General features: G+C 39.0%; 1 protein-coding gene across 1 annotated transcript; it reads left to right on the top strand.

The window, feature by feature from the left end:
- Nucleotides 1–832: 832 nt before the first annotated feature.
- On the top strand, nt 833–7,634 carry LOC143878507 (laccase-17-like). Its single transcript, XM_077380783.1, has 7 exons — nt 833–1,018; nt 1,183–1,334; nt 3,178–3,422; nt 3,501–3,629; nt 4,562–5,248; nt 5,892–6,176; nt 7,265–7,634. Exons 1-7 carry the CDS (start codon nt 890–892, stop codon nt 7,393–7,395), a joined length of 1,758 nt encoding a protein of 585 aa, XP_077236898.1. The 5' UTR covers nt 833–889; the 3' UTR covers nt 7,396–7,634.
- Nucleotides 7,635–10,446: the final 2,812 nt, after the last annotated feature.

The raw sequence follows: 10,446 nt of genomic DNA on the forward strand, positions 1-10,446 counted from the left end.
AACTCACCCTTAAATCTCTAAACTCTAACCCAACCCTTCTAACCTGATTTTCCAAATCGGGTTTGGTTGGTTCGGGTTGGCTCGAGGCAAAGACAAAATAAATATAAAAAGAAAAAGACATTAGGTTTGGGGTCAGTCCGGGATAGTCGCCATAAAAACACAATAAAATTAGAGGGGACAAGGCCGGCCGGGTTCGGGTTGCGTTGGGCTGGGCTGGGTTGGGTTGCCCAATCAAGCTTGATGGAAGGCCAACCCAACCCAACCCAAAACGAGATCGGGTTAATCCCGTCGTGTTCAGGTTGGGACCTACCCAAGTTGCACTCCTACTGATTATAGTACTGAAACTTGACAAGTCGACTCTGAAGGCTGAGTTGGCTCAACCGGACAGAGACTCTAGAATCATGAAACGAGTGGTTATTCAATACATTGAATATTCCCCTCTAGTATTTATGGAGTCTAAAGTGGGTAGTTTGAGTTGACTCGCTTGCCTCACTTTCTAGTGAGTTTTTTAAATGTCAAGGACAGTTTGGTCATTAAACTTAGAAAGTAAGTACATTGCCCTAAAGAAGAAGGTAAATAGTATTTTAGTAAATTTAATTAAGACAGCGTGTAGTAAAATAAGCTTTACTTAATTAACACTCTAAAATTAAGCTCGACCAGCAATTTGGCCAACTTCGGACACAGTGGCCACCCTCTTGGTGAAAATTTGAAGCCATGAAAATCCCTCCACTTTTTGTTGGACCCTATCATTACCAAATCGACCAAACACAATCTCTCATTTTCTATATAAGCAGTCACATAAGCTTCCATGTCCAGTACAAACTAGAACAGACTTACTACCATCTTCTAAATATATTTTTCTTCACCAGAGAAAGTAGAAGATAGAGAGATGGGTGCTTCTCTTCTTCCATCATCTGTCCCTCTGCAATATTTTCTACTTGCATTAAGTGCCTTACTTCTCTTGCCCGAGCTCTCGCATGCGAAACACGGGTCCATAACGAGACATTATCATTTTGATGTATGTTACAGACTACACTAAAATGGATGTAAAAGAAATTTTACGCCCATTTTCAAGAAAACATTTGGTGCAAAATTTGTTTTACACCCAATTTACAGCGCCAAATAGTTAAAAAATCAATCTTATTTTGCCTTCTAACTTCTAGAATTGTTTTTTTTTTACAGATCAGAATGCAGAATGTGACGCGACTATGCCATACGAAGAGCTTGGCGGCTGTGAATGGACAGTTTCCGGGGCCTAGGATCATTGCGAGGGAAGGTGACAGAGTAGTAGTTAAGGTGGTTAATCATGTCCAGAACAATATCACCATACATTGGTATGGAACCCCTCTGACCACCTTCTTAGTAGTATTAATTTGTATTTACACGTTGCTCTTAAACTAGCGAATACTATGATTTTGAAAGGGAGGAGAAATAAAATCAAGGAATATTACTTATAGTGCCTTAAGGCATGTTTGGAAACCATTAATATGATAAAATTTTCCTCGTAATATCTGTGGGGCCAGTTGTAGGAGTTGGGCAGGTGACTTGAAAGGGTGGCCCTCAAAACAGGGAAATACCCCCAAATTTAAATAGTGTAATTTTTTTTTCACCGTTAGGCCAACTTTCTAAACAATATTTGGAATAAGTCCTTACATTCTACTAATTAGATTGGCATACATTAGATAATAAACATTTTTTTGGCAAAAATACCATTTGGCTCTGTTTCTTTTGACGTAAAATGGGCGGGTAAAACAAATTTTACACTCATTTTTCCACTAAAAAATTGCCTAAAAAGATTTGATACTCCCATATTTTTGGTAGGAAAGCTAAGATTGAGCCTGAGACATCTAGGTTAAGATACAAAGCCTCAAACCATTGAGCTATAGGCCCAACACTTTTTTATGCCCATTTTACATCTAAAGAAACAGAGCATTTGTGTAACTCTGAGGCCCTATTTGTATTGCAAGAAAATTATTTTGTGAGGAAAATATTTCCAAGGAAAGTTTTTCCCAAAATTCAGTGTAAAATATAAATTTTAGGTATACAAATATAAATTTTAGGTATAAAAATATAAATTAAAGGTCCCTGCAAATACAACTAGAAAGAACTATGGTGGTTCAAGTCACTTTTTTTTCATAACCATGGAAAGCATGAAATTTAGGAAAATCTTTTCTTTTCCAAACTTTTCCATATAATTTTTGCAATCCAAACAGGGCCTAAAAGTATAACTTTTTTGGCCATCTATCTATTGTTTGTGTATTCCTATGAAACTGCTATCATTTTTAATATGAGAAACCCTATGGCTAAATTATTAGGCAAAAAATTCATTATTTTATAAGTAATATAAGGTCATTTTCATCGGAGAAACTTGGGTCCTGTATTTAGAAATTTTTTTGTTGAGATAAACGTTTTGGCCAAATACCCATAAATTGTGAAAACAAAAAAAAATCCTAAGAAAATAATTTCCGCCAGAAATATTTTTATAGGAATCCAAACAAAGCCTAAAATCAATGGTATTTCTTGTAAATTAAAAAAAAAAGAACAAGAACAAAATAACGAGATTTTATATCATGCGAGGCCGTATAAACCCATATTTTTTAAAAGTAAGGTACGGACCACCGCATAACATGATCCATACCGTCCATTTGTTGGGCCACAACATAAATAGGTTGTACCCAAAAAATCATTACCATATGATGATCCTAACCCTCCGATCTATAAAGGGACTTTACATTATGAAAACTTGTATAGATCAGAGGGTTAGGGTCATCCTATAGGAATGATTTTTGGGGCACAACCTATTTACGTTGTGGCCCAACAAATCAACTGTTTGGATCATATCATCCTATATGGTGGGCCATACTGTACTTTTTGAAAAATACAGGTTCCTTTTATAGATTGGAGGGCTACGATCATCCTATAGAAACAATTTTAGAGGGACAACCTATTTACTTTGTGTCCCAGCAAATGGACTTTTGGATCATTCTATGAAGTGGGCCGTACTGTATTTTTTTTAAAATTACGTCTTTATATGGCCACACATGATATAAAATTTCAAAACTAATTATTGGCTTGTCTAACAGTTGTTAAATTAGAGAGGGTCTACACAGAATTTGAGTGATTAATCCCATATACATTTGGTTTCCCTATTCTAATGAACGGTGGATGTGAGAACAGGCATGGGGTTCGACAAATCAGGAGTGGATGGGCAGATGGTCCTGCTTATGTGACACAGTGCCCCATACAAACTGGCCAAAGCTATGTCTACAACTTCACTATCGTGGGTCAAAGAGGGACTCTATTTTGGCACGCACACATCTCATGGCTTAGATCGACCCTATATGGCCCCCTTATCATCCTCCCTAAGCGCAATGTCTCCTACCCATTTGCCAAACCTTACAAGGAAGTCCCAATTATCTTTGGTAATAGCAACTTCTAAAGATTTATGGCTAAACACCAAATAGAGTAATTAATTAACATTAAGATGTTTTGAATTCCAGGAGAGTGGTTCAATGCAGACACAGAGGCTATCATCAATCAATCTTTGCAGACCGGAGCCGGCCCAAATGTCTCTGAAGCTTACACCATTAACGGGCTTCCCGGACCCTTATACAACTGCTCCGCAAAAGGTAGTAACCTCCATGAGGGCATTAAGTAAGAAACTTGCAATTAATAGATTTAGGGGAAGGAAACAAAAAAGGGTGTGGAAATGCTTGAAAATTGAGTTGAAAAATCATTTGGTACTGTAAATCATAAACATACGAGAAATGTTAGTTAAACCTCCTTTCCTTCCATTTGATACCCCTATTGTTTGTCTTTATTTAAAAATGACTGCATTCCATCTTCGGGTGCAACCTCAACCCGAGCGGATGGGTTCAATCCCATTTTGGCTAGGATTGGGTTTGCATTTCCTCGAGTTGGTTTGGGAAAAGCCAACCTGATCATTGGGTTGGGTTAAGGTTGAGGCCTTGGGCGACTCGACCCGAGCCCGACCCATTCATTAGTATTATTGTAATTTTAAAAATCTTAGGATTGTGTATTTTTTCCCTAGGCTACGTTGAAGTACGACTCAACCCAACCTGATTTGGATAGAATGGGTTAGACGGGTAAGGTTATGGTTGAGAGATTTAGAGGCGGGTAGGGTCGGACTTGATCCTCCTATACCCGAGGTTGGGCTAGAGTCGAAGGAATGCTACCTCGGGTTGATTTGGGGTTGGCCTCAACCTGACCCTACACGGCCCACGTAACACCCCTAATTCCTCCTAGTGGTGCAACTCCAGTCTGAGTTTTCGGAGTTTTGGTTAAACTTTACCATAAAATCGCATGTTCGATCAGGTTAATTTCAATTCATTTTGTCGCGAAAGCTCAACCCGACCAAACCCAAGTTGCACTCCTACTAGTAGTACCTTCCATCCTTTTTGTTGCACTTTCCTTTGAAAAAAAGAGTCATTGTCAACAGAAGACAAACAAAAGTAAGTCGAAATGCAGCAACTAATGGAGTGGAAATGTCATTAATTCCCATATATAATAACTTTCTTTTGTTTTGCGTGGTTGGGTGCAGATACGTTCAAGCTTAGTGTAAAGCCCGGGAAGACTTACCTCCTACGTATAATCAACGCAGCACTCAATGACGAGCTCTTCTTCAGCATAGCCAACCACACACTCACCATCGTTGAAGCTGACGCTATCTATGTGAAGCCATTTGATACCAACACCCTCCTCATAACACCAGGCCAAACCTACAGTGTCCTCCTCAAAACCAAACCCCATTACCCAAATGCTACATTCCTCATGGCAGCAAGACCCTATAACACTGGCCTTGGCACATTCGATAATTCAACAACAACTGCAATCCTAGAATACCTAAAACCCAATTCCACAACATCCTCAAATGTTAATATCAAGAAACTTCCCCTCCTCAAACCAACCCTCCCACTTCTCAATGACACTTCATTTGCCTCAAATTACACTAAGAAACTACGCAGCTTAGCCAATGCTCAATTCCCGGCCAATGTCCCTCAGACTGTGGACAAGCGCTTTTTCTTCACAGTAGGCCTAGGGGCCAACCCTTGTCCAACAAATCAGACCTGCCAAGGGCCCAATGGGACTAAATTTTCTGCTTCCATAAACAATGTCTCCTTCGTCCTCCCAACCACAGCTCTCCTTCAAGCCCACTTCTTTGGGCAGTCTAATGGAGTCTACACAACTGATTTCCCTAACAGCCCTTTAATGCCCTTCAATTATACAGGTATTACTGTGAAACAACCAATTACTCCAAAAGCTTAAGCTATTGGAGAAGGTGTTATTTAATAATTTATACTTTAACACTCCCCTTGACGTGTGGCGCCTGTTTTTAGAGGTTGGCCATTACATGTGGAATTTTAAAAGGGAAATGATTTCTGCGCTCAAGTGTTCTGATAAACACGCACTCCACTTCTTTGTCATGTAGTATTTAGAGAGATGTCAGGATATTACGTTTCTCAAAAAGCTCTTAAAACCCTTTAAATACTACACGACAAACAAGTGGAGCGCGTGTTTATCAAAACACTTGAGGGCAGAAATCATTTCCCTTTTTAATATCAAGGAGAAATGAGTTTTGAGCCCAGGACCTTTGCTTTGATGCCATGTGAAACAACCAATTACTCCAAAAGCTTAAGCTGTTGGAGATGGCTTTATTTAATCTTGAGGCGTGCTAGATTCGCAGCTTTCTTGCAGAAAAGGGGTGAAAGGGCACCCTTATTGGTCAATAGCCATTTAAGATGGCACAGAAAATTACCACCATAACTGTTATAAATAGCATTTGGCCAATGGGGGCACCCTTTCACCCCATTTTCTCCGAGGGCGCACTTAAGTCTAGAATAACTCATCTTTAATCTTTTATACTTTAACAGGTACTGCTCCTAATAATACTTTTGTGAGCAATGGTACTAAGCTTGTGGTGCTCCCTTTCAATACGAGTGTGGAGTTGGTGATGCAAGATACTAGCATTCTTGGGGTAGAGAGTCACCCTCTCCATCTCCATGGCTTCAACTTCTATGTAGTTGGACAAGGGTTTGGAAATTTTAACCCAAATAAGGACCCTTCAAACTTCAATTTGGTGGATCCTGTTGAGAGAAACACGGTTGGGGTTCCCTCTGGTGGGTGGGTCGCCATTCGCTTTCTGGCTGATAACCCAGGTCAGTATGGTCGTTCAACTCAGGAAAATATACATACAACCAAACCAGCACATGGGAATGTGCTATTTGCACACCCTTGTTTTGATAATGGCACTCCTCCTTTTGTTTTACACTTGACAAAATTAGATCCTGAGCTCTACTTTGAAAACAGACTCATTTCGAGAAGATCAATAACACCACTGTATATTGCGCCAAGTGTCCAAGACAACATGATAACCAAGATCAATAACACCAATTTTTTGCGAGACCACGTTTTGGTAACTCTGGTCATACGATTAGAATGACCGCTCTCAACAACCTTAAAACTAGGCCATCATCCAATCATTTTCATTAGGATTTTCACAACTTACAAGCTATTAACAGCAAATCATAAATGTGTTTGATTAAAGCAAGGTGTCATTATCAAAACCAGCAAATTGGGTTATCTATCAATTCTCTAACAGATGTATAATATTATAAGTATTGATCCACTTAAGAGTGCATATATAGGAGCATGAGAAATTATATGATGGGGGGCCGTAACAAGTTGTCTTGTTCGAAAAGTAAGGTATATAACACTCCATAGGATGATCTAAACCGTCCATTTGTTGGGCCACAACCTAAATAGGTTGTGCACCAAAAATCATTTTCGTAGATTGGAGGGTTAGGATAATCCTATGGAAATGATTTTTGGGGCATAACCTATTTACACCGGGGCAGCAAATGGACGGTTTGGATCATCATAGGGAGTGGGCCGTAACATATGTTTTTAAAAATATGGGTATGTAACATTGTGCCCCAAAAATCATTTTCATAGATTGGAGGGTTAGGATAACCCTATGGAAATGATTTTTTGGGCATATCCTATTTACGCCGGGCCCAGTAAATGGACGGTTTGTATCATCATAGAGAGTGGGCCGTACCATACTTTTTTAAAAATATGGGTATGTACGGTCACCCATGGGATAAAAATCCATAGGATCATAGTGTATAGTATAATAGTCACTACCACTCAACTTAGGAAGCAGATAGCTGCTTGGTGGGGCCGGCCTCACCTCGATTACTCGTAAACTTATACTGACTTGGCATGGATGATGACATGGAAACAGGTGTATGGTTCATGCACTGCCACCTGGAAGTTCACACGAGCTGGGGTTTGAAGATGGCTTGGATCGTGTTGGACGGGAAGCTGCCCAATCAGAAGCTGCCACCTCCACCGTCCGATCTTCCCATGTGCTGACCTGGACTACCAATATGGGTTGCTTGCTGGTGGGGTCCAGAAGCTGTTATTTAATTTTTAAGCTTCCTTTATTTTTAAAGGTTTTTTGTTGAGCAAGAAGTTGCTTGTGAGTGCGTTTGCGAAGCCCAAACAATGTTTTTATTGCTTTAACATGAAGAGAATATATCACCATCACCTATACAAAAACTACAATTTGTTCCTTTTCATGATAATAAGAGATGAGTTGTTTTGAGATTGTTCATGAGTTGTTTTGAGATCGTTCATTCCTTTTCTTCTCCATGCTTTGTGTGATTATAAAACCATCCCATTTTTAATCATATATACCCCTTTTGTAGAGGGTTTTTATGAGTGAACATTTAATTTTTAGGGAAACAATATATTCACCCCCCAATTCTTCCCGTGGGCCACTCCCTTGTAATGTTAAAATAGTAGTCATAAATACACTAGAGGGGTGGCCTAGTGGAATTAAATCCCCAAGAACTACCATGGATTTCTCCTGCAATTGTCTGGTGACATGGCACCACGGCAAACTACCAACAAAATCGACCCAAAAAAACTAACAAAAAGGTGGTTTCAGCAAACTCCCAGTAAAATCTTTTGCTTGGATTTTCTTGGGATTGATGCTCTCTCTCCTCTTTTCTCTCTCTATATTGGTAATGACACCCCTACCACTACTCTATGAAGTCGATAACAAAATACAACTTACCATTATTCTATGAGGTAACTACGAGGCTTGTCTCCTCCCTATTGACTACTTACTCCACTATTCCACGAGATAACTACCTGCAACCAAACTGACCGTACATGCCAAACCCATTGCTTCACCGCAGCTGACCGCTTGACCGCTCGCCCTTGGTGCTTCCAGTCGCTCTTGCCCTAAATCATTTGGTCATAACTGATTTCTCTTTTTTTATGTTGTCATTAATCACACTTATATTATTGTATGTAATTTAAATTAGGTTTATTGTTTACCAGCATTATTATACTTATTTAGAAGTTTAAATTAGTCACAGATAATTGATTCCTTTATCTGAATAAATTGCATAGACGAGCACTTATAGTTGAATGAACATACTAACTTCTTTTTTAAAAGGGAAGTGATATTTTCACCCCAATTTTTCTTGGGACAGCCCCCTCTAGTGTTTTATGACTACTATTTTACAATAGAGAGGGTTTTCCCAAGTTTTCATTCCAAAATTGCATTTTGGGCAGACTATCATGGAGCCAAAAGAAGTCCCATCCGGGATGATTCCAGGTCTGTTGGATAAATTTTGCACTCCTCGATTCCCACTCTGAGCAAATGATTTTGAGAATGGATACTAAATACAGCCTTACCATCCAAAGGAAATTCTTCTTTTGCCTTGGGCTCTCTCGCACCCGGCCCCCTACTTTTCTAGCTTCTTCAGTTAACCGTTTAGTGCACCACATGTAAGGTGGGATGCCATAGAGAACAATCCCCACAAAAAAAAAAAAAACCTGCTGCAGTGACCAGAGTTCCTCCCAGAGCTGCTTTAAAAATTATATAATAATTAATAAATTATTTTAAAGTAAAAAAAAATTCAATTGAAATTGCTTTTAATTGTTTTTAAAAAAAAGATCATTTGCGTTTATTTGTCCACCTCATTTAATGATGAAAACACTCTAATTTTTCTCTTGTTTTGTTGTGTAATGTAATAATTTAGTGGCAGTATAGTGTTATGACACAATTTTTTTAGGGAGATGATATTTTCACTCCTGCATTACGCGCGCGCTCTTCTTATAACGTGATTTGACATCAAAAAAGCTATAAAGTTGCCCATTTTTCACGTCAAATCACATTATAAGGGTAGAAAATTGTAACACGGAAATAGGATCCGGGATAAGGGGAGATTTTACATGGTCTTTGGGGTTAAAGTCTAGTACTTTTCAAGAAGTATAGTGGGCCCACCTCATAAGAATATTCAACCAGTTCTTTTGTTGGGTGGGCAACAGCGTAAATAGGTTGTACCTCATAAATTATCTCCGTAGGATGATCTTAACCCTCGGATTTATAGAGGTTTCTGTAATGAACAGTCCCGTTGCAATTGAGGGTTAGCATCATCCTATTGAGATGATACAACCTCTTTCTTTGTGGCCCGACAAATGAACGGTTGGATCATCTTATGAGCTGGAGCAGCAAAAATAATATTAAATGCCTAAAAATAGGCTCACAATCAAATCTGGGAACCAACCAAATATGCCTAAAAAATAAGTGTGGCTAGAGGGACTGCGGTAAAAATGCCTCTAAGATAAGGCACGTTAAAAATAAAGAAGTTGTTAAAGATGACGAATTAAAGATCTTAAATGCGTTAAAAAACCCTTAAAAACAGCCCTTTATGAAACAACAGTAGTTCGATGATCTTTAATGTGTTAAAAATCCCTTAAAATAGCTCTTTCTAAAACATAGTGGTTAAATGCCTTATATACCCATTATAATAAATTACTTAAGAAATGAGAAATTGCGAGGGAAATTTTGAGAGAGATAAGGAAAACATTTCCAAAACGGGATTTCGTCTGGAAATCAAAGAGAATGAAAAATCGAAAGAAATTTTTTCGGTAAACTCCCTCCCCCCCCCCAATGTCCTTATCCGCTTAGGCTCTAATAACGACTTTATGGTATGATTGTCAGGAAATATCACGATTCAGGGCAGCCCAACCTGTTGAGGTTTCTTAGGTGGAATCCCAATTTCTTGTAGAGGTAAGAATCTCCTATCGCTCCTGTCTGGATTTCCTTAGCTGGCCTCCCCATGTTCTGCTACAAAGTTGATTTATGAGTCTCAGTAGGAGTTCTTGTAGGCAGAGTGCTAACATTGATGGATGGACATCTACTGGATCTAGGACCTAAGCTGCTAGACTTTGTGTAGAGCTCAGAATCAATTCACCCCTTTCGGAACGACTATGGATGGGATTCCGGGTCAAAAAGGAAGGTGACTGTGAGGAACCTCACTCAGAAAATGGCTTCCTTTTAGAGAGGAAATACTCAAAATACTAATATTTTCTTATTTCTGCAGAAACGTGCAGACCAAATAGTCT

The sequence above is a fragment of the Tasmannia lanceolata genome, unplaced genomic scaffold (assembly GCF_043159265.1).
Source record: "Tasmannia lanceolata isolate RefF3 unplaced genomic scaffold, GAP_Taslan_0.1 ptg000006l, whole genome shotgun sequence".
NCBI classification, from domain to species: Eukaryota; Viridiplantae; Streptophyta; class Magnoliopsida; order Canellales; family Winteraceae; genus Tasmannia; species Tasmannia lanceolata.